Below are 25,168 nucleotides of genomic sequence, written 5' to 3'. Positions count from 1 at the left end.
GGTTGGACTCTGCAGACTAGGCTGTAAAAGCAGGGAAGTGTATCATCTTTCCACATAACGACCAAGACACTCATCAAACACATGTTAACACTGAGTCTCCTCTATAAACTGCCCCGCTTCCTCCAGAAGAACTTCTGAGCCATTTGTGAGACTAATATTGTCACCTGTACTTTTAACACATGCATTTTCTGTCTTTGGGTCCCATTTCCTTTGTTTGTTTCAAGAGGAAGCAGACAAATAACTCCTCCACGATACCCTGAAAACGCAACTCCAGACTGCTTACCTGAAATTCTGGAAATAGTGCTGTACATTCTTTAGTTGTTTGGGGTTTTTTTTTGTTGTGTTTTTTTTTTTTTTTTAACAGCATTAGCTAAATACCAAAAGGTAATAAATATCTTGTAAAATAACCTTATGGCACATTAGAAGAGCACCTCTGTATAAGTATTGCGTGGCAGGAATCACAGACCCGAACAGGCTTTGGTGAGGAAGGCAGAGGCAGTTCATTGTCAGAACAGGCATTACAGAAGATCTCACCACAGTTTCTACAATGATGCTAAATAAAGGGGAAAAAAGGAGAAAAAACCAAAAACATTTACAATGGAAATATACTCACTAACTAGATACCAATAAACAATATACACAGAGCAGTCTCAAATGTGATTCCTCCCACTTCTTTGGTCTGAGCATGGAATCAGTTTTCAAAAGATAATTAATCTAAATCCCAATTTATGATGCAATCCTAGACAGATCATGGTAGATACATAGATAGACAGACAGATAGATAGTCAGTCTGTCTAGGACCATATATATATGTCTAGGACCATATATATATATATATATGCTTGGCAGTTTTCAACCCCTGGATTAAGAACACACTCTGCTATATAAAAATATAAAATATATGCAATGATATTCAAGTAGATGATTCTGTCAGGCAGCTAATTGCAATTTAACATCAAAAGATAAAAAAAAAATTCCTGCATGCATTCATAAAGCATGGAAATTAACATCACATTTTACTTTAAAATGACAATAAAGTCACAATTTCTTTGTCTATTGTATCAAAAAATGCCATAAAAAGACTTCCATGTGTCATATTTTAACAGTGCCAGAGCTGACAAGCACTGGAGATGATGATTCCACAAAGTAGGCTGAATAATTTTAGGTATGTTTCTTTGTGGCACTTCACCAAAAGGCAGTGTTTCTTTTGAAATTAGGGCCCAGCCACGTTGTACATATCAAAGTAGTAGAAAGACACCTCAAAAATAACTGTGCGTTCATCTGAGCATTAACACTTCACACCACACCTCTTAAGATAATTCTCATTTTTCCCATAATGCATGTAAACATGTTGGAACAAATTTCCTTAAAGTTTTACCTTCCTTTTGGAAAGAGAAAATTCCTTTTCACATAACTTGCAATGTGTTGCCTCTTTGTCCTTCAACCACACCTGGCCCTGCAGGAAAAATTACCATAACTAACTATATGCATTTGACAAAGTTAAACTTTGGGTTCCAAGGGACAAGACAAATCAATCACAGTACATTTACTGCCTGAATCGCTTAATGCCCTGAGACCAGTATGGTGTCACAAAGACACTCTAAAGCAGCACAAGTCTGCTCCAAAACACTGCAAAAGCTTATGAGACAAGGCAGAGCAGAAATAGGTGCAAAGAGAACGTGCTCGAGGGAGTAAAGCTGGTCAATGGCTGAGCTGGGAAAAGCAGGAAGGCATCCACATCTCAGAGCGGAAACCTATTTCCCTGCCCATCGCACAGGAACACTCCCCAAGATGCAGGGAAGCAAAAAAAAAAAAAAAAAAACACAACAGGACAGTGTCAAGAACTATTAATTTCCTTCTGTCTAAACCAATTGATAAAACCAGGAATCCGCTCAACAAAACCATTTCATACACCTTTACTTAGCCTGAAATAATACACAAGGTGACATAACACGTGATCGAACATGTGCAGACACAACCTCCGCTCTCAAGTGCTCCCTGCATAACTCTTAAGGAAGTTCCAAACCTCTCGACATTACAGATCATATTTTATCAGCTTTGGTGCTACAAGTTACTCAATTCCTAGGACGATCAAATATTTATTGATCACTGAGAATTAGCACATAATTTGGGATCAGTTGGCTACATATTCTGTCCCAGGCGCACTTTGTAAAAGATAGAAGGGTGTAGCAATGCAAGGAAAGTATCAAAATGCATCGCTGGATGTCAAACAAGAAAAATCAAAAGCAACTGGGGATCTTTTTCCCCTGAGCCTACAGGGAGTCTGTGGTTCCCTCCCACTGGAGTAAGTCATACAATGAGTCTCTTCTGAATAGCTGTTGTTGGACAGAAGTCTTCTCTCTCATGCTTACAAAATATTTCAAAGGGAACAGTCAAAAAAAAAGTTTCTCTTTCCTCCAAATACTACTAACCTGCAGTGCTTTGTTCGCTTCTTTTATATCTTCTATTTTCAGCTTTGATCTAAATAAATAAGATAATGTTATTTCAAACTTCCATGTTGTCGGTTATGGTCTAACAATTTTAAAAGTTGTAGATGAACTTTAAGTTACATCTTTTATATTACAGCGGCATCCAGGAGATGCGATCAGTATCAGGCCCTGCTTTACTAAGCACTATACAAAGACAAGCCCTATACGAAGAGCTCAGAATCCTTCCAATGGCTCTAAGTTTGCGCGGGGTTCTGCGGATAAGAGAAATTTGTACCAGCATAGCTCTGTGCAAATACCTAAAGGTAGGAGAGAGCGTTGGTACAAAACCAGAATTTAAATTTCTGGACTTGAACATGACCACACGATGTCATTATGGAGAAACCAGCCTCCCCACAGCCATCCAGTGCCAACCCGCTCAGAATGGACTGAGTCACAGTGTATATGCAAAGTTATTCTATAGGGCATGGAAGTCCACATTAGTCATGCAAAACTACTTAGAAGACAGAGATCGTTAAATGAAACTTTAACAACATATAAGAATAATGAGAGCTGTGCTCAGAGCTGATCTGCTCACTAAAGCCTGAAGGGGTCTTGATAAGGTAAGGCCTTACATCCTCTACAGACTTAGCAGCAATGGCCTGGGACTGTCCTACAGAGAATCCACCGGGAATCCAAAGGAAGGAATCCACGAGCACACATCCTCACAAAAAGATAAGCACTCTCCTCCTGGAGTCAGAGCTGTTATCTTCTACTCCGGTTCTTCTTTGGGAATACCACAACATGCAAACTAGCAAACGGTTTTAATTGCAAAACTACTCCTAATGCCCCCAGGCCCTTTTAAACTAGGATTTTCTGTTTAGAGCACTGTAATCACCCAGGAGTTCACAGCCAGCCCACCAGCCAAAGTAAAAATAAAAAGACATGACCTAACTAGACAGATTTCTTTTTGATAACTGGCTAGGTAAGACTGTCATATGCACCCTAATTCACATGACCACCATCCTATTATTTTTCTTAAGTCAAGTTTATACGACAAAAAGAATCGTTATCACGAATAACAAAATTACTCGCTCAGCTTGGATGCCAGTTCTTGGAGAGCAGCTTCTTGGTCTTGACATATCCTTTTCAGTTGCTTGTTCTTTTCCTGAAGTTTAAGGAAATCCTTAAAACAAAAAACAAAACAAACAAATAAAAAAACCCAAACCCCAATTATTCTCAAAATTGTATGTGCCTACAGCCTAGAAAACTGCTACTACCCAAAGCTGATCGTACTGAGAAAGCCAACTGAATATTTTTCTCTATTAAGATTCTCAAATCCAACTCAAACAGCAACAACTCAGGATTAAAGACTCTTAGACCCCAAGAGATGACACATTTTTGCTCCTGCACTCCTCTCCAGAAAGAAAATAAAAATGATTTGATTGCAGAGATCAACACCACTGTATAGCCATGTACACCAAATCAGAGAGAAGCTGAAGCACTTTCTGGCCTATGATGAGAAGACCGAGTCTTCAATACAACCGAGAAAGAAAAACGTGGATTTCAATTTTTCCCTATTCAAAGCACTGAGTTCTGATCTGAGGACTCAACAGGGTGTAAAAAAATGTGTTTTTTTCTTAATCTATTTGTGAGAATACATAAATCTGATCTTTCTTATCTACTTGCAGAAATTCTTAACGATACCACACCTAAATCCACAATTAATTTTGCAATCAATTTCTAAATTACTAGTCAAGTTTTACTCCAGAATTTACTTTTTTGAGGTTAATTATTTCTTGAGTCTCTATTCTCAGACGAGATACAGCTTCCTTTTCCTTTTGAAGATCATCCTCTAAGGTTTGCCGCCACTCTTTTTCTATCTTCAAATCTGTTTCCAGCTGAAGCCTAGAATATGCAAAACAAACAAAAAACCAATCACTGTGCACAACAGTATAATTTTTAAAAAATAAAAATGAGTTTATTTCTGGGTGCAATATCATAATAAACAAATGATCAACTTGCACATTTTCTAAAACAGAAATAACATATCAGTATCATAATATTTTAGGCATCGGTGTAATAAATAAAACAAAACATTGCCACTTAGAAAATGGTTTTAAAAAGAAATGTATTTAAAGGCCCAAGAATATGGCATCATTTTGAAGAGCTGACCTTTGTAATAAATGAGCAAGAGAAGATTAACCACAAAATTCTAAAGTATTTTTAAAACATGCATAAGGGAAAGCCCCCTTCACCTTACATAGCTTGTTTCTAAAATAAAACAAACCAACCAACCACACTGCCACTGGTGATGCAGACAATGATTGCATATATCTCTGGTGCTCATAAAAGTTATTTAATATTACACCCTTAGATGTGAATCTTCTATTTTTGACTGAGGCTTACGGCATTTTGAACAGAATTGAAAATAAAGGAGGAGGGACTTTAAATTACTATTTTTATTGAGCTTCCTACACAACTGAGGTTCAACATAAAGAAGGATCCAAATTCTGTCAGTTTAACTGGAGTCCAGTTAAAGGCATGAGGGCTACTCTGATGGAGGATCCACTCTAGCTGCAATTTCACTATCAGTTTCATGAAAAAGTCGGTGTTTAAAATGTTATGGATAAACCAAAGGATGGAAGCACACTGCTCAACCTTCGAGATCGAAATTGTGCCAACGCAATAAAAGAGGAAAAAATCTGAGAGTAGTCATGCAAGGTTTTTCGATGGAAAAACCTGTACCCACATTAATTTTCCTGTTTTAAAACCAAAACCACTTTTAAAGGAAAGACTTACAGTTTGGGACACTACCTCAGCATCTGGCTGGAAAAGATCAGAAGTGAACATGACCTTGAGGTTTCAGAATTGCAGAATTCTAAGGCTGGGGTCTGAACTGTTCTTTTGCCAAAATCTGCAAAGATGACTGCGGTAGTAAAGTCAACATTTGTCATGACAGTTAAACAAGTTTATTAACGTTCAGAGTTGTAAGAGAGGGTGGGCAGCAGGGTGGGCTCATAATCGGATTGGAAATCACTAATTTTTCAAGCCCCAATCCTTGTTCTGCTGCAGATTTGCACTGCCTTAAATAATTTACTTATCTTTCCAAGCAGGGAAAACACCTGCCCTTACAGGAAGCTTTTTTACATTACATATTTATTTAAACCAGTACTGAAGCATTTAACAAGAGAAAGGGTAGAGGGCTGGCTTTTATATTACTTTTTAATATTTATGATTCCAGTGGATTTTTATTTTTTATTTCCTGCACAGTGGTAAGTTAAATCACTTCCACCTTATCCATAAGCCTGATCAATTAAACTATTCTTATGCCATTTCTGTTTAAGTTTATACTGCTACATACTTGTGGGTTTTATTAAAAAGTGTGTATTACTACTACTACTACACCATGTATTTTCCCCCACTTAGGACAATTTCCTCATGAATTAAGCTGGCACTTTGAGACAAAAAACAATGCTGCTGTTCCCCCTCCTTTCAAGCCGCACACCATTTCAGAGGTATCCAAAAGTAGCTTGACTTTCTTGGAATGACACGTTTTCTTCCACCTTGCCAGTACCTAACACGAAGATCTTTAGTATTTACATTCTGTTCAAAACCATTTATCAACAACCAGCCTGTACAAAGACACAGGCCATACTGCAACGTAGAATGTTCGCTGCTGTGTATTTTTCCAAACAGGAAGGATATACTTACAGCTGTTTCTCCTTCTGGGAGAATTCTTTCTGCAGGCTTTCAGATTTATTCACATATTCCTGTTTAAGTTTCTCATCCTCGGCCTCAGCCTCCATTTGAGCCTTCTCTGCTTGCTGCAATCTGGTGTAATTCAAATCAACTTTGGGTAAAACTGAAGCTAGAACTAGGGTGTAGAGGGTGAAGAAGACAAATAAAAGAAAAATGGGGAAATAGAAACATTTCTAAATAAAAACAAAGTTTGGGGAAAACTCACAAACTCAAACGAGAAATCCATACAATGCCTGGAGAACTAGCTCCTGGGTTTTGATACAGTAAGAGAGCAATCACTGTAAGTAATCACCGTTTTATTTTATGCTCATGAATAACAGATGCCAAAGCACGATGATACATATTTTGGAACTGAAGCATATACTGTAATCCTTTTTTTTTTTTTCCTTTTAGCATATGTTCATGGAAGCTTTTTTTTTTTTTTAAATAAATCCTGTAAAAGTACTCGGCTTGTACTAATTACTCATTAAGACAGGGCAGAGCGTGTGTTGTGCAAAAGCAAGCTCAAAACAATTCAGGCACAAGGCTGAATACAGAGCACTGCAATGAGACAGCAAAAAAGCTTAACTAGCCTAATACAACAAGACACACCCTGACAGGTCTCACTACATTTATAGAACTACCTCAACTACATCATATTATGAAATTAATTTAAATAATCTGTATTAAAAATAATGCATTCTTACACTGGTTAAAATAGCTCCATACTATAGACAAAATAAATTAAAGCCATTAATCAAGAAGTGAGGGATTGTTTCTTTTTTTTTTTTAATTTAATCTTTCCTTTCTGCATCCCAGGGGTTTGTTTCTGCTTCAGCTAGCACTCCCCTGGGAATCCATTAGTTCACTGTGGGTCCTTTCTGCTTGGTCATCTCTTCAGTCCAAAAAAAGATGGACGTAATGTAACAAAAGTAAAGGTACTAAAACGGAACTTGTGCTGTATCATGGCTACATCTGCCTTGATGAAAAGCCAGGAGAGTAAAAGGGCCTGTAAAACACCACTGAACGTCCCCATCTGCTGCGTTGTGTTTAACAAAACCGTTCCAAGGGCCTCTCAGGTAAACGATGGGAGAAATCTGTGATACCCTTTGTGCTTGATTTGTCACCTCCCAGCAGCTAGCTGAACGCAGAGTAACTCACAACTCCCAATGTCAGCTAAAAAGAAACTAAGTCAGCAATATGTCTACATTTGTGCTTCTGCTGATGAAGTTGCACCAGCAGGAGTTTCCAAAAGCTGCCAGGAAACAAGTGAAAAAAGACTGAAATTAAACTACCTTATAAAGAGCATACGACCTCATTCAACTATACCAGTTGTTTTAAGAACGGTCCCAGTCACATTTGCAACGGTAGCGCACAGAGGGCCAAAACACGTACGGAAAGGAGAATACTGGGAAAAAGCAGGGTCAAATCACTGGGCGAAAGAAGCCAAATGAAGCTACACAAGACAGTAAGATCAAAAGGAAGTTAAAACCCTCCCTAAATCACAAATTAAACTGCAGTGTAGTTTCCACAACCAAGCTAAGCCAGGGAGCTTGCTACCCAAGAAACCTGCCAGCCAACCCAGGTTACAGCTCCACGCTCTAGACTAGCACCAAGGCTAAGTGCACCGCTGGAATTCAGACAAATGCTGAACTGGACCGGGTTCACAGCAGGATTTGCGATTCAGATGATACTGAGGCAGATAGTTGTTTGCATAGATGACCGTGAGATGGTTAACGCTCCCATTTCTGCTACGATCTACTTCTTGTTTTATTCAGTGTTTCTGGTTTGGGTTTTCTTTGAGGATGGGAGATATTTATTTTTCTTTTTTTAGTAGCCAAGCCATGTTAAAGGCTCTTTCTGATTCCAAACCAAGGAACAAGGTAATATATAATCCTGCAGTAGAATCCCTTTCCGTACTATTGCATCCTGCCTCCACTTTTGCAAACACATCCCCTTCTGCTGAAAGATGCAAAGATTTGTCTCCCAACCAACCTCCCCTCCATGCTTCAGAGCAAAGAGCGGGAAGCGTAATGAGGGCAGTCAACAGCTAAAACTCTTTTTATTTGTGCAGCGCAGGCAAGCAGCAACACAAAGCAGAAATATGAGTTGTAAAGACTGCCTAATGACGGGTGGAGGGAGGGAAAAGGGGTTGGGCAAAACCACAGGTTGCGATTACAGTGTAGACAAAGCCACAGACAGGCAAGATCCTTAGCTGACAAACAAGTTAGACAAGTTCAGGATTGGGGGCCCTGAATGTAAAATCCTATTTATTACTACAACCTCCATTGCAGCCATCGTGGTGCAGCTGTTCTGGGCAGGAGTTGCAGCTACAAAATTTGCTAGAGCACGCTGCCCTCCCTGTCTGGAGCCCCATCCATGTCCAGGCTCGTGAAAATGTTTTATCCAGCGTCACATCAGCAAAATGGAATTGTGCTTTAGCTGTTTTATCCCCAATCCCTGCAATCCTTTCACTGTACAAACGGAACATGTATGTTGACACCGCCCTCTTTTTATAAAGATATTGTTCTGATATGGCATTCAAGCCCCTTCCCCGCAAACTCCTGTCACACTGTTTTAGAAAACGGTGCTAGTTACAACAAAAAGCGTGCTTTTGGGATAAATTCAGCCTAAAAGTGAAAGGAATAGGCAGGGCAGAATGGAAATACTAGCAGGGGAGAACGGAATGGCTACTTTTAAAATCTATTAGTACCATAAAGAATAGGACAAATCACTGGATTAGAAATAAAAGTCATAAAAATGTACAGTCAAAGCAAAGATAGCTAACGTTTTAAAATAAATTTTGACAATTAAGAAGTGATTAAATAGCATTAGAAAACTAGCTTACATTTACTTAATAATAGTGCAATAATTTACTTTTTTCCTTTTTTTTTTTTTCCCTTTTTTTTTTTTTTTTTAAGAGGGGTAAAGTGAGATCGGAGATGATGTTCTTTCAGAAAACAAAACAGAACCCAGCTACGATCAGTTACAGTGCAGGATTTCTAATACCACTTTATATTTAAAAGTGTAATTTTAAAATTCTTAAGGTGTATTTTATCAGTAATTCTTTAAACACAACAGATCTGGAGGAGCTCTCAGAATGATATATCTTTGACAAGCTTATACTGGTGCTGAGCTTCATTGCTGGCACATTTGACAAATGACATTGCAATAGTCCTAGTTTGAGTTAACAGATCTTTGTCACTTCATGAATGCAGTGGACAAAAATCAAAGACAGATGAAGGCAGCAAAATAGTAAAAACATAAATTGGGATAAAGGATAAAAAGAAAAAGAAAAAAGAGGGAAAAAGGATGTCAATAAAAGAATATTCATGTCACTATTTTTTTAATATATAACCATGTTTTTCATAATCAGATTTAAATGAAAAAAAAAAAGACATGTCAAACACCAACGTGACAGGGCTTATGGATATGTTGTATTTTACAATTAAAAAGATCAGTGTTGCACATAGGCCACTAAATGAAAACATATGAATCACATTTTAATATTATGTTATACATGCAGTCTAACCGTAATGTAAATTCATGTACTGGAATTTTAGTCTTTCACTTTTCAACCTTTCAGTGTAAAAAGTCATTATGTCAATTGAAAATAACAGTACTTCCAAAGCAATGGACAATTTTACGAGCTTCAGCAAATACAGCAGCGATCCACGAAGGCATTAAATGTTTCTATTAAGCGCATGCTTAAGTATAAGCAACATTAATGCTTTGGTTTCCATTGCATTTCATTCAGGTGGGGAGAAAAAAAAAAAGAGGTAATAATGAATCTGTTGAAATAGCTAAAAGAACAACTTTTGGTATCAGCACAAAACCCTAGGACCACAAGAAAGACGGTGGAGGAAGAAAAATGAAAGATTAAGTTTGCATTTAAAATAAGTGTAATTCAAATCATAAAGCGCTAGTTAAAGTTTCAGAAAGGTTCTTTTTAAGTTTTCTAGTTGAAAGTTACATTTCAGTGTCAACTGTGTAGGAATGTAATAAAATGTAAGGGGATGGAGAAATGAACAAAGAAAAACAAAGATGGGCCTGTACCTTTGTTCTAGTTGTTTCATAGTTGCATTGATTTGATTGGTCTTATCCTCTAATCGACCAATTATTTCATTCTTTTCTTTCATAGCATCTTCAGAAACCTGTGTTACAAAAAAGATTAAACTGAAGCAGGTATACATTACACTGGTACTTCATGTTTTTTTTCTTCAGTATCTGAAGGGAAAAATGTTAAAATGGCTTCAGGTTTTGACTCTTTTTACACATTTCCATCCCAAAAATGTAGTTGACAGCACTTAAAATTTTATGCCTAGCAAATTTGTAGTTTTGCACTTCGCAAGTGTAAATGCTATTTCATAAGTATACATTGTTCATTTTGTTTTCCTTTCTTAGTTAATCATTTTGCAAGTCAACTTAAATTCACTGATCACCTTTTTAAGTAGCCCATCAGAACCTTACCAGTAAGGAATTAAGATGCTTAGTCCTGGAAATCCTTAAGGTTCTCCAGCTCTCTTCAAACTACCATGTGCACCTAAGAATCTTTTAAGAATTTTACAAACGCATTTCACAATTTTGATTGCTTGCAGAGCTGTTACAACCACAGCCTGAAGATCTAAATAAAAGGTAGAGCGTTATCCTTGCTGTACAGATCAACACGATCAACTGGTCCCCAAGAGCAGAGACTGGGTATAACTAAACTATTTTACTGTGCCCAGGAAGCGGGTCTGAATGTTACTAAGTAAAATCAGTGTTACCAACAGTTGCCAGAAGTATAGCTTTAAAAGAAAAACAACCCCCACAGAACCTAACATACTGAAGAACATTCTCTTATTATTTTTCTTTCCAGCTCTATTGATATTTTTCTTTCCAGCTCTACTTATATTTTTCTTCTTGTGGTCCAGTTTCCTCACAGTTGCAGGTGGAAAAGCAGCATCCTCGGCCCATCATCTCAATTACCCCTCTGTAGCATCCTAATATTTTTCCCCTCATTCTGCTACAGATTTGACTAGTTTCTTGTGCTGCTTTTGATAATTTGTTCCATGAATCAAATTCATATTCTGCATAAATAATTCACTGCTAAATTTCCCTGGTGTGTGTGGTCATTCGTTAACTGCACGTTGGGTCTCTTGAGATCCACATTATCCCAAAGAAGCACTGCATTGTTACAGATTTTCTTAATTTGTCAACAAATTTTAAAAGACAACCCTGTAATTAGCTTTTTCCATTTAACACAACCTTGTTTTCCAAATGCCTTTCCTCACTTCGAAAGTTCAGATCTCCTCTTTAGCTCCTCACTACATGCCTACATTCTCTGGGGTTTTTTATACAACACAGGGCAAAAAGTGTCATTATCACTAGATATACTCTCTCTATTCCACACAGTTATTAGGCCACAATCTTACTCTCATGCTCTTTTCTTCTATAAACCCACTAACATTAAGTGACTGCCTTAAGAACTGCTCTGTGTGAAATCACGCTTGCATCAGTAATGCTCCAAAACGACAAGCCAACCTAGGAAGCAGCAAGAAACCAAAAATCAAGGAAACGGCAGTATTTAACTAAACAAAATGGTAATGTATGTCTCTCACTCCAAAGTCATTTCATCAGTTTACCAGCAGATCGTTCCTTTACCTGCAGCTTTTGGTACATTTCCATGTTAATTGCTTTAACTTCATCAAGCTGCTGTCGAAGGCCTATGAGGGTATCCTGCTTCTCATGGATGTCCTTCTCCAGCAACTTCATGGCAAGTTCTATCTCATGTTTCATACTAACTTGAACGACTAGCTCATTCTCCATATCCTATAAAACAGAAACACAATATAACACAGACCCTTTGAATAATTATGCAACATTTTATCCGTTTGAAAAAGACAAAAGCTAACTCTAACAGAGCTGCAGCATCACCTACTTCACCACTTCAGAAATTCTGCCCCTCTTTAACTTTGCAAATTATCCACTACATAAACATTACACTTTCATGTACTTAGTGACTGATGCTTTTTTTTAAAAAACAAAAAAAAAAAAACTTTGGGAGAAGATAACTCACATTATGAGAAATTATCCTGCCAGCATTGCACAAAGAGTTGCCTGAGTATTAACTGCAAAAATAGTACTAAAGGATTTCTATTTTCACAAGTAAGATTCAGCATACATACAGAGCATACAGTATTGCTAATGACTTACCCAAAAAATTCTCAAAGAAAATTTATTTTCTTTACTATGCTTTAGGAACACTGTTACACAAATACTGATGTGCTGATCACTCTGTTAAAAACCCCTTTTTATTACAGGCGGTCAGAGAAAAGGCAATTAAAGTTGATTAAAGGCAGCATCTAATCAGCAGAAGCAAAGCTAGAAATATTTATATATTGATTCTTCTCAAGCATAATCTTTTCTAGAAGTGTTGTGTAATTCTAGAAAAGAACACCTACTTGTCGAAGTTGTGATTCTTCTCGAAGCTGTCTACGTGCTTCATTGTACATTTCATCTAAACCCTGCCTGGAGTGCTTGTATGTCTGAAGTTCTGCTTCAACATCCACTTTAGTTGCCTACAAAGATACAGACAATCTATCTTTCTTCATCACAGGTTTAGCAATTAATAGCATGAATTTAACAGGGGGGGGGGGGCTTTAAAACACACTCTCCAAGCACAGCACAAACACGGAAAGAGCTGTTTCTGCTATGTGGCCATCAGTTTTATAACGAGAATTGAGTAAATGTGGCAAAATAAACCTCTGTACTGCAGTACAGTCCCTTCTTCAGTAAGTCACTCTAATACACAACTGTTTCAGCACTGAGCAACCCAAATACCTGCTTAACCTGTGCTTTTACTAATTATCCTGTAAAACACATACAGGAAATTACATAAGGAGCTACAAATCACAGCTTAAAGGAAGGTCAGCAATTGTGTACACAATTACGCCAAATGACATTTCATATAATGAGGCAGGACAGAATAGACAGTTTGCCAATGAAAACACGCATTACTTTGACAAGATTTTCAGATAATATTGCCTTAAATGCTTTTAGATATACCTTACAGTTTAAAGAAAAAAGGAAGAAGGGAAGAAAACCAGAAAGAATACAAGGAAAAATGCTACAAAATTTGCATACGGTTATAAAACAGCCTAGTGTTCCATAATTTCGATACATTTATGCCATTATAAAGCTTCCCAGATCTAATAGGTCCCTTCCCTAATAAAAGTTGGTTTAGATTTGGCCCAGCTACTGCTTACTTCAAGTTGCAATGTAAGAACAATCAAATAGCAATGAACCACACAACATTACTATCTTAAATATAGTAAAACTAACATACCTCTAGATGATGCTGTGTTTTCATCAAAATAAGGGTATTTTCACTCCTTAATTGATGGTTTTCTTCCTGAAGCTTAATTATATTGTTTTTGGCTATTGCTAACTGAAAATAAAAGATAGAAGAAAAAAGGAAAAGCAGTGTGATGACTTCTGTGGAGTGGAAAAAAAGAAAAAATGTTCTGATGAATGCAAGACCATGACATTCTCTGCCCTATTCTCGCAGTCTACAGAGGTTGAATTCTTTTTAAAGAAAACATAAAGCTTCCAGTTTTAGTAATGAGTCATTTCCATTGCAGAACAGTATGCATATTCAAGATACTTCATTCTTTCATGTCTGGTAAAGAATGCGCTTTCTTTTCATTGCTTCATTATGACTTAAAGACCCTCAATTCCCTTTCTTCCTCCTACATTTTTTTCTTTCCATTTGTATTCAAATATATCCAGTTTTGTTCTCTTTTGGATATCTTAATGTATCCCATGGAGCAATTTACATAAGAAAACCTCTCCTAGATGAAAATAAAACATATTTACAAAAAAGAAAACATTATAGCTGGGCCCTACAGCATATACCTTAATGTCACAATTATAAGCCAGCTGATCAAAATATGTGGACAGCCGGGCTGCAGGCTTGTGAGGGAACCAGAATACTCTGAGAATTAACGCTTATAAAAAAATGTTTTCCCTCTATCTGGATACATGAATACCCACAGTGAGCTAGCTATCTCTTCAACAGCTGAGTTTAGACATTTCAAGTTTCCACTTCGTTAACTATTTCTCAAGCAGCTCGGATTAGAAAAAAAGTGCTTTTTCTTACAAAGCTAAATATATTGGAATCTAGTCAAGCATGAAAGATAACCAAAAATATAGGACATAAATACAAAACCAGAGCTAGATAAGTCTAAAAACTGTTCATAAGCATACGGTAAATAAGCAAGAAACAATCCTTTGGCTAAAGCTGAGAACAGTAACAAAAACTGCTTGCTGAACTACTTTCTGTCTCTTTGTAGCAACCGGTGTCATCCATTATGGACTACTCATCTGTACAAAATCAGACTGACAGCTGGAATTAAGAAAGGCTTCTCTTCTGCTTTTGTCCATAGTGGAAATCGCGATGCTCTACAGAATTAATTTACTGATGCTGCATGCTACCTAGGCAAGCTGACTTCAAATCCCTGCAGCTACTGCGCCTTTTCTTCAAGCCAAAGTAAAGATATCTGAACATATTATACAGACCTTATGTAGATTAAAATAATTTAAGTACAGCATTTGAGAGTAAATAATATCTATTATACATTACAAAAAAATACCTCTTCGATCAGTTTAGTGTTCGATTTCTCTAGTGAATCAACTCTTGCATGTAGACTGCTAACTGTGCTACTGAAAGAGAGAAAGAAAAAAAATTATTCAAAATTACATCAAAACTCATTCAACTGAGCTCAAAAGCTTCAATGTGAGGTACAATGATTAATGGTTAAGTGCTAAAAGGTCTGCTCCCGTTATTTGAGGTTTTCCTGAACATAAGAAAATCACCCTCCTTTGTCGAACATTTATATACTTCTTTCCAACTCCCAGTGTCATCCCTGTCATCTAAACTCCTGGCTGGGTGTAACTTTACATTCCTCCCTTTCCCTTATCCTCACAACTATAACATATCCAAATGTTTAACTAGTTCCCTTAAAACAGAGTTTGCAATCTTCTCCACGTTCTCTTCCTCCAAAATCCATTTCTTTTATAAAATTATTTGCTTCTCTGCATTTTTTTGAGATGTAACCTCAGGTTACCTCTTTCCTGATGCTTCTTGACTTCATTTGTAAGTCTCTTCAGAATTTTATTCTGTTTTATTACTCTGTGGTTTTTTATTTTTATCAAACTACATCCAGGCCTTCTCCACTACCTGACTGCCCATTTCTGCTGTAAGCGCATTTTTTTAGGCTGCACTTTACACACAGAAAAGAACTCTATTCTGTAAGACCGTTTAATTTTCCACGTATTTCTATGAGAGATTAATGCATTCTAGGATGCGTGGAAACAAACAGCTGACCTGAAATAAAAGAGGAGGGTTGTTGAACCACCGGTTTGCAAGTAATTCCACGCATAAACCAGTGTACAAGAACATACTCAGTACACAGCGACTCATCTGAATAACGATAGCAATCGTCACACAAACACCACTGTTCTTGTGATAGTTCTTTTCTCCTCCTTAACTCGCAACTTGCTTTCACTTTGCTCGTATTTGACACACTCAGTTATTGTGTCCTGTTGAAGGTTTCTGCTCAGTGACTGACACGATTTCAAATCAGAGTATCTTCACCCAACAGTAGCCATCTAGTAACCAATAATGAAAACTACTAGCATTAAAAATGAAAAGATAGGACTACATTTCAGAAAGGGATCAAGAAAATCAGCTATATTACAGACTCTACAGAGGCAGTTCTTTGTGGGTTTGTTGTTTGCTTGTTTCTTTTTTAGCTACTTGCATTGTTTAATTCGGTACAATACTCCTCAGGGAATTACAGTCACTGTTCCCCTATTTGTACAGTAACAAACACAGTGGTGGACTAGGCTTGCTCCATCCAGCAAAGTAAGGAGGAAAGGCTGTTTTCCTGAAAACTTTTTACAGGAACCACAACCTACGCTGTATAAGTAGTTTCAAGGAAGCAATGAACCTATTCAGTTTTGGTCCTAGGCATTAAAGCTACCACTTAAAATATTATAGAAGGCAAAGAACAAAAACATGCAGATTCACCCAGAACACTTACTAATACTTTTTGAAAACTGTTAAATAGAATGCAGTTAAAAATCCAGATCCATCTTTTCATTCCTGTGAAGTTATGACTCCTACAGATCTTGATCAGTTTTGACCTACTGTTTTTAATTTCTTTGAAGAATAAAGGTTCTGACTGTGAAAATCAAAAGCATGAAAACTGAGACTTCCTGATTCTCTCCAGAAGAGTGTAACCTTTCCAACTTCACTACATCCTCAGTCTAAACATGACGAACTTGCACCCCTTTCTCTCAAGTTCTCTCTCGCAAAGCTGTGGTACAAAAGGAATTCGAGGTGTTTTACCTGTAAGCCTGGACTGACTTGCATACTTCGAAGTAATACTTACTTCAGTTGTCTGTTCAGCTCTTCAACGTAATTCTTTTGGTCCAAAATCGCAGCAATCTGTACATTTCTAGAGCAAGCACATAATAAAATTAGCTTTAACAAAATGATGCAGTGAACTATGTACTGAAAATACACATATCAATCATATGTAAATGTCCACCTTATTTGTGCTTTTTAAAAAGAAAGGAAGCAACTTCATCCCACAATCATGAAGTCAATAACTTACATGATGTGACATCAGTGAGAAAAAAACCCCAAAGCTTTAACTGCAAACAAATTGTACACATGAAACTTATGAACATATAGTCTCAAAAGAAAAAGGATCTTTATTTACTCTGCCATAACTCTGGTTCTTTGAAATACTGACTAAATCCCAAACTGAGGGCTTAAAGCTTAGCAGGTTCTTTTTCACTGCCACCTTGCGCTCCTCCAATACTGTCCCTCGAGTAAAGGAAGCAGGTAATGTTGCTGAGCCTTGCTTCAGAGTGCAAATATTCATCCAGCTAACTAGTAATACAGAACAACGTAGCGTACGATTTTTCTCAACACTGCGAGATTAGAAAACTTCACCTTTAAGGAATCTGACTTATTTCTACAAAGGACAGGGCACCAGTCAAGGAATCGCTGGTTACCATGCAAAATCTGAGGTATTTAGCGAGGACATACCTTTCCTTACCCCCAATGTCATCATCACTCTTTAAATACATAGAGAAATCGATCACACCAACCTAGGGGAAAGCAAATGTACAGAGTTTCATACCATACAACTGACTGCTGTTGATATACACGGTGTTGTATTTACATAATTACTAAAACCTCAGTTACTTCAGCTTTTTTAAGATTGGTCAAGTTTCAGTCAGAAGCTCAAAAAACTGACCTGTAACATTTTAAACAAGATTATTTATTTTTTTAAGCGTAGTCTCACATATCTATTAAGAATTATGTTACCTTTGAACAAAATTAACAACGTGCCAGGTACCAAAACCCAAAGAAAAGATGACTTCTTACCTCTGACTGAGGTTAGCCAAGACCTTACAGGAAGACTTTCATTTGGGGAATTATCAGATGCTACTCAACCCTGCCACTGATTGAGCAGACTTGTGATAATTTGCCTGTAGTGTTTCACACAATCTCCTATCACAGCACAGCTCCCAAACTGATGTTTTCTCCATGTTTAGCTTTTTAATATTCCTTGCCAAATAATGCTGCCTCTCCGCACTTGCTGATTCCTAGGTGCGCCAAGTCAACTGCATTCATTTTTTTTAAACCTTCTAAGTCTGAATCTAATTGATTTCTTTTCTATTCAATTGTAATTTAATGATATATACTACAAATGACAGTACCATGAGTTCTGTTTCCAACCCTATTCATGAACCTCTAAAAAAAGTATTTAACCACATTTGCTTTACCAAAACCTTTCCTTTTTGGCCTCTAGCAACCTCTTCACAAAAGTATTTTGATTTCTCTGATCTACTGCTTCCTTCTTGAGCTGCTTTGGCTTTTGAATACAAGCAACTTGCTAAGGTTAACATTTCCTTGCTTTCTACAATGCTCTCCTGTCAGTTTCCTGTGTTGGCTGTCTACTTGTTCTTTCTGTATCTTTTCTAGAAAGTCTCTCCTCCAAAAGCTTTTTAAAAAACGTATTTTGCTTATTAAAGCAAAACACTATTTCTATGAAAAAAGTAATACATTACCTCTATAAAAGTTACCTTGTTTTAGTTCTCCGTGTGTGCATACACACATTTAACCACTGAATAGCATTCTTCTAACATACCAAAACTACACTCCCGGACACAACCAGAAGTTTCTCTTTCCGCTTGATACAATCCGCTTTTCTGAGAAGGTGCCTTATTTACACTACTCTTCACAAACAGAATTACTCTAAAATCTCATCTGGACAGCCACTTCTACCTTCTCAAATCAAGTTTTATGTTCCCCTCATAGAGCAAAGCCACCAAGTGACCTAGGTAACAAATGTGTAGCTACCAACAGATTTTGTCATTTATAATACACACACATAATTCTCAATACTAAGAAGAGCACGTTGCTAAGTTTTCTATAATGTAGTCCTTTCAATATTTGGCCTCCTGGTATGTAAGATCAGTGCCTAAAACATTACATAGTAACTAGAATGAACAATCGAGGACAAGTTAGCCCTATGATTCACATTCTTTGCCACAGAAATTGCTTTTTCATCAAATGTATGCTGAAATACAGTAAATAATCACTTGAACTATTATGATTTTTTTTCCACAAAGAAGCTGGACAAAACCAATCAGGACTGAACACAGGCTACATTTATTTATAAATACTTGTGAATCTGCCTTTAAAAAGAACCTGTCAAGATTTTTTCAGGAAAGATCAGAGTTCAAAGTCAAAGGACTTTGCAATGGAGGAAGAATCCTAAGTCTTGTTTTGCAAACTGAAAGTAGTCACCCTCTTATAAGGTCTTTTATTACACTATGTGAAGCAAGTTTTTGTTTCAGGTCCTTGAAACGTTCCTATTATGTTCAAGAACAGCAATAAATGAACAAATGGGATAAAGAGATCATGGAAATACACTTTTCCCGCAAAGGAAAAGGACAAGTTATGCAATTAAGATGGAAAGAACTCTGCACTGCTAATACTGCATCCATCTGATGATGAAGCATAAAACCTTGCCCTTGCCCTCTGAGAATTATCACCACCTAAAGGCCTGACCCAGCTGATACAAAGGGCAATGCAACAGCCCCCCCAATCCAGGAGTTGGATCATGCACTAAACAGACTCTAGTAAAATTTCTAACAAGTCACAACTCCATAGTAACAAAATTCACAGTACGTAAAAATCCTACGGATTGCATGTACATTAGTTTACCTGTACTGACTTACTTGTGAATCTAGGTCTTCTCCTTTCACACACAGGTTAGCATCTATCACATTTAACCCAACTAACAGCCCAACAATAACTGCTCCTTCTTCCTCCATCATTAGTGCGTGATACTCATAAAATTCACTGTTGAAGAAGAAAATCGCATCTGATTGACATATGCAGTATATTTACACGCAATAAATTAGTAATAAGTGACATCTAAATCTGAATACTGCATCTTATTGGTACATGCAGTATATTTACATGCAATAAATTAGTAGTGACATCTAAATCTGAATTTTTTCTCTTATTTTTGCCTTACTCCAACATCCTTCAAGATCAACTGGGTCTGCCCATACTTTCACCTCGTGAATATTTAAAAATTTTAAGTGCATGGTTTGTCTCAGAGGTTATTACAAAGATACCAGTCTTGGCTCCAGAAATCTAAGCCACAAGCTGCTGGAGTGGAGGGCTGGGAAATCTGAGGGGCAAGACTTATGTTGCCTTTATAAAATTAAAAAAAAAAAAAAAAAAAAAAAAAGCCTCTTCCCTAGCTATTAGCCACTTTTGAATAGAATACTGCAACAGATGGATGTTTGGCCATGTTGAGTCAGACAATTCTTATGTTGTTCAGAAACACTGGAAAATGCAAAAGAAGAATGGTAAAAAATTCACCTTGTGTGAAAAAAGGTCTGGACTTTAATGAACACATGCTTGAAAATAAAGAAGCCAAGTAAGAGATTAAATGGGTAAGAGAAGAAAACAGAAAGGGCTGAAATGCTAAAAAGATTTTTAAAAGAAAAACATTCTACTAAACAACAGAATACCAACATTTACTTCCTCCTCCTTGCATTCTTTAAACAAACTTTTAGACTCTATGAAGCAATGAGGCAGTGGTGTTATGTCCCTTTACCCTGAAGATTGGAAAAATTCAGCCCACAGGCCTTGCTACACTAAGGAGACATTAAAAAGTAGAAAATAGAAAATATTTTTTTTTTTTTTCAAGAGGCTAAACCTCTAAAAGTAAATTGTAAACAAAATCTACTTAATTGTTTACCTGAGAAGATCTCTCTGAATTATTAAACAGCGAAGATAGTCAGCCATTTTCTTCTGCATTAATGCTAACCGTAACCAGGCACGGGCACGGCCCAGTGGTGTTCTGAAAAAAAGGACATGAAGACAAACAGTCCCAAATGGGGTTGGACTAGATGACCTTTGAAGGTCCCTTCCAACCCAAACTATTCTAAGATTATATGAAATCAACAATATATCATTTAATTCACCGTCTTAAACATCTTATCAGTCCACTGGTACAGCAATTGGAATTTCTGAAATGGTACTTTAAACTATTAGTTGAGCAATGCAGTCTGGGAAGATATAATGTCTAGGCTTCGACTCCAAGCTTTGGCATAATATCAGAAAAATTTTCATCAACTCAGCTGGGCTTGGGTGCAGACCCTGGAAAGAGCGGGAATAAAGAGCCTGACAGCAAAATTAACTGTTTTGCTCAGAGAGTGAAAACATGCAACTTTCTACACACTGTTGTATTTCAATGTGCTTTGTTCTCACGTGGTACAGGGCTGGCAGCATGGAAAAAAATTTTAAGAGCGATGCTGTTTTCCTCTATGTACCTTCTTCTTAACCTGACAGTGCCTGAAAAAGATAATCTTGAAAGTCCTGTTTCTAGCTGAAGTAAAACTTCTGCAACAATTCAGACTTCCCTTCTGCAATTTGTTTAACACCTTCAGAGGAATTGTGAGAAAAGTAACCGAATGTCCATTACAACTCATCACACAAACTTGCCTTCTCAATCCTATTCCCTGGGTCTACACGACACAAACCAAGTGCTAGCCTTAACTCATACTTGTTTACAAATTCACTGGGATCTTAGAAACACAATTCAAAAAAGATGAATAAGTATGTGACTGGCAAATGTTAATATCCAACAAATTAAACCTGGACCCTTATATCCTCCTCTTCTAGTGCCTGCACACTTAGAATTGGTAAGCACATCAATGCAAAAAAAAAAAACCCCAAAACCTGCATGCTGTATCAGGATAGGAAGACTGTAACACACTTGCCAAAGGGTATTATTTCATCTGGCCTGATACAAAATAAATAATAATTTATACACCTATGTGCTTTTAGATAAGGTCTAAAGCTATAAATTATAACCCTCACGCTGCCATACACCAATCACAATGTAACCAAACCCTTTTGGAATTTAAGGTACGGCCAATTATAAAGCTAAATACAAAAGCAGAGTGCAGAGGAATGGCAGGAGATTGTAGTTCACAGCATAACTTTACGTTTGAGACAGATACTACACGCAAGAATCTGAAAAGCTGCCTAATACTTTCCTCTTCAGTATGTTACCTTTTGTTTTTTTGCAGCTTTAGCTGACTAGATTCACATGGTTGCTGCAGTTCTAGACTGCAGGCTGTTTGATACACAACCTGCTCCTTTTTGCACCATTTTTGTCCACCATTCAGAAAACTTTTCTCCCATGAACATCAGAAAAGAACATAAAAATACTACTTTTTGAGCTGTTTTGCGCAGAACACGAAAAGCTAGCAAGATTCACCTGTGCTTTCCCCCAACATCATGTGCTAGCTGCTCAAAGTTTTGATTCATGCCAAAAGAAATCATGAGACATCTGTAGATTCTCAATCGGGTCCCTGATTTTCTTGCTGTATTTTACCAATAGTACTTACTTCAGGCCAGGCAAATCTCTGACACTTGCTGCTATTTCCTCAGCTTCTGGATATAACTTCTCCACAAGTTCCAGAGGACCCCAGATGGTTTTATTGTAACTGAGAAAAGATTTTCTTACTAGGAAAAGAAAAATTAAGTAACTGAATTAATTTAAATTACTGGAGTACCTTCCTTCAAAATAGCTGACGTGACGGAAGGGATAACTGCTGAGCCCAGACTTCCAGATAACAGGTAATTGCAGCACTGGCCAGTTCACCAGTATTCAAAGTCATCTTTGGAATTATTTTGCTGCAAACATAAAATTTCTGTGCTAGAACACAATAACACAAAAAGGATTACTAGCTAAAAACAGAAGCTACATACACACATGCAGTTGTGGGAATCCCTGGGCCACTTACAACAAATGGTATACAAAAGAAAAAGTTGGTAAATGTGGAAATGTATCTTGTGAAGTATTAATAACAACACTATTAATTATAAAAGGTGACAATTTACATACTTTCTGTACTTCTTATGGCAACATAACACAGTTATTTTATCTCATTCAAGAAAGAAAGGAAGAAAAGTGGTGTGTTTGGGATAAGAAATATGCAGCTAGAGCAATTACCACACCTTTGAGGCCATGTTTCAGGCAGTGCTCCATGACAACAAAGAACTGCTGCAAAGGTGGGTAGTCAGAATCCAGAGTGCGGCCAAAGCTCAAAGCAGATTCAATGAGTCCTTTGATACTCAATTTAGCCATGTTCAGTAAATTCGCTCTTTCTACGGCCGTAGGGTCCTTTACAGCTAAGAGAATAAAGAAAAAAAAAAGAAGAAAAGTTATGGTTCTAGTTTTAGAAGAGATGCAAAATAATAAATTCCTTCATGGCCACCTTGTTCAAAGAAAAATTTATCTTAATCCAGATAAACTCAAAGGAATAATTTAGTAAGTGCCATAAACCACCATGCTATAGAAAAGCAACCACTCCAACCAAACACCCTTACAGAACTTACACTGGTTTAATAGGTCAATGAAAAAACGAGGCCAGAAATGTCAGTTCTCAGGTACTGTGTTGTGCCAGTACATCTCGGAAGCAGTCAGTAACTGCAAATTAACACAGCAATGCTGCACTCAAAAGCTCAGCAATGAGCGCCCTTAGCACAACATCAAAGCTGCGTTCCTATTACCGTAAGCACCTATTTGGTGTATTATAGTCCACCTACAAAAACAGACATCATACTTCTTATATATAATCCCTTTCTGCCACAGTCTTAATTTCACAGTGATACAAACACATGCTTTCCTTCTTAGGCTGTACACAGTCTCAGCCACTAAACCTGGAGCACTTTCAGGAAAATATTACATACTGAAACTTCACATAGCTAAAAAATATTTTCTACACAGGCAAGCTTAAGAACTAAAGGTTTTTCTTTAACTTAAAAATGTTTTTGGTAAGTTTCACAAAGCGTACAGTACAAAAACATTTAGGGATTAAGTGCGGTCAGTAAAAACCCCATAGCTTTTTAAAATCATCTTAGTCTGCCAGAATGGCCATGGTTCCTCTTCTTAGACCTCCTGCTACTGAAACCAGAGCGCTCAGGAGATTCTTAGTTTATTTTCATTTGTAATGAAGCAGTTCAAACATTCAGGCCACCCTCTGTTTTGCCAAACTGAAACAGAGACAAAACAACCACCATGATCAAAATAATTGGAAAGAAGCAAAAAAAAAAGTTGATGATTTACTGTTTTCTGCAATTAAATCTAACAAATTAAGTAAAAAAAAAAAAACACAGATCATCTAAGACCCTGAGACACACACATCAAAATATCTACACAGATGTGTGAGAAAAAATGTGAGCTCCTTCCTCTGCAAATTTGAGTATTAGTATACAGCCTCATCTCTTTGCACATCAGTAAAGTATAAAGAGCTGTATACATTAAAACAAAAAAAAAAACAAAACCAAAAAACCACATTATTCTAACAGATGGACACATTCTCAGTTCCTCAAACAGCAATGAAATTACTTGTCTCATTTCTTGCATACCACAGCTTTAGGTATTTAGGTATTAGAAATTAGAAAATTACTTCCTAATTTTGCCTGTCAAATATCAAATTACTCTATTACCATGCAATACAGACCATTTCAGCTTCCTAAGAAAAAAAAAGACCAAGATGATGTACCTGAGATAACCTTAAAAACTACTTTTATAGTCTTGCAATGTACCAGTACTTCAACAGAAAACACCAGCAGACAATTAGCAACAGCGTTCTGGCAAAAAAATTACCCAGTTCACAGTCACAGCTCACCAGTTTGCCATCGGGGACTGAATCAACCCTACCGACAGCAGCACCAGTCCGGAAGAGATGGCGGCTTGCAACAACAGGGGCCTTTCTGTTGGTAAAGCTCGTGTCAGGCTTCCTGCCTTTTTATTTACCAACGTTATTGTAGAAATTGTTGAAATTTACCAATGTTATAGTAGGAAAAAGCCTTGTCCGATTCAGACTTCAGGTGGACAGCTCTCCCTCACCAGGTATTTACATCTATTTCCCCAAAGGCATCTTACAAATTCCTTTTTCAGGTGAGCTCATTTTGACTTTTGGAGCTGAGCCTTCTCACACACAGAATTCCACCTCCAGTGTCCTTTCCATTGTCAGCCCTCTTGCCTGGTCTTTCCGAGGCAGAAAAGCATATTAGGTCTGCTCTAAAGCATGGTCTACCTGCATATAGCTGGGTTTTTTTCACCTGCTTCTTAAAAAAAAACACCTCAAGATTGAGAAATTCACATGGCGCATTTTCTAGTAACTGCAGCTCAGGGGTTGTAAGGGGTAGATTGTACACGTGTGGGCACAATGAGCTATGAAGGGCTCTTCTCGCAACCCTTGAAGAGACTACTTGCAGGTGGCCCTGATGTCACCAGCCTCACCAGAGCCTGCCTAGCAAGAGGCAATATTCCTCTCCCAGTCCGGATGAGCAGCCAAACACCTACTGCAAAAAAAAAAAAAAAAACCCACAACAAAAC

The 25,168-nt window shown here is 37.3% G+C and overlaps 1 protein-coding gene across 1 annotated transcript; it reads right to left on the bottom strand.

Annotated features, from left to right (window-relative positions):
* Positions 1-409: 409 nt before the first annotated feature.
* RUFY2 (RUN and FYVE domain containing 2) lies at positions 410-22,952 on the bottom strand. The gene is made up of 17 exons (XM_009893926.1): positions 22,780-22,952; positions 22,167-22,284; positions 20,510-20,611; positions 19,473-19,596; positions 17,269-17,330; positions 16,604-16,669; positions 14,801-14,870; positions 13,495-13,596; positions 12,611-12,727; positions 11,811-11,978; positions 10,224-10,321; positions 6,141-6,260; positions 4,205-4,334; positions 3,518-3,612; positions 2,433-2,481; positions 1,379-1,456; positions 410-553 (listed from the first exon to the last, which is right to left on the bottom strand). Exons 1-17 carry the CDS (start codon positions 22,907-22,909, stop codon positions 410-412), a joined length of 1,773 nt encoding a protein of 590 aa, XP_009892228.1. The 5' UTR covers positions 22,910-22,952.
* Positions 22,953-25,168: the final 2,216 nt, after the last annotated feature.

The sequence above is a fragment of the Charadrius vociferus genome, unplaced genomic scaffold, assembly GCF_000708025.1.
Source record: "Charadrius vociferus isolate BGI_N301 unplaced genomic scaffold, ASM70802v2 scaffold611, whole genome shotgun sequence".
Classification (NCBI taxonomy): Eukaryota; Metazoa; Chordata; class Aves; order Charadriiformes; family Charadriidae; genus Charadrius; species Charadrius vociferus.
The sequence above is the reverse complement of the archived record's forward strand: the minus strand, read 5'-3'. Positions and strand labels throughout refer to the sequence as shown.

What these genes read in the sequence shown, in the direction of transcription:
- RUFY2 (XM_009893926.1), bottom strand. Translation starts at nt 22,909, where the DNA reads ATGGCTAAATTGAGTATCAAAGGACTCATTGAATCTGCTTTGAGCTTT. An exon ending in GAGAAGACCTAGATTCACAA is followed by an intron (nt 17,331 to 19,472) that starts GTAAGTCAGTAC and finishes GCTTTCCCCTAG; the next exon opens with GTTGGTGTGATCGATTTCTC. An exon ending in GAGCTGAACAGACAACTGAA is followed by an intron (nt 14,871 to 16,603) that starts GTAAGTATTACT and finishes TCTCTCTTTCAG; the next exon opens with TAGCACAGTTAGCAGTCTAC.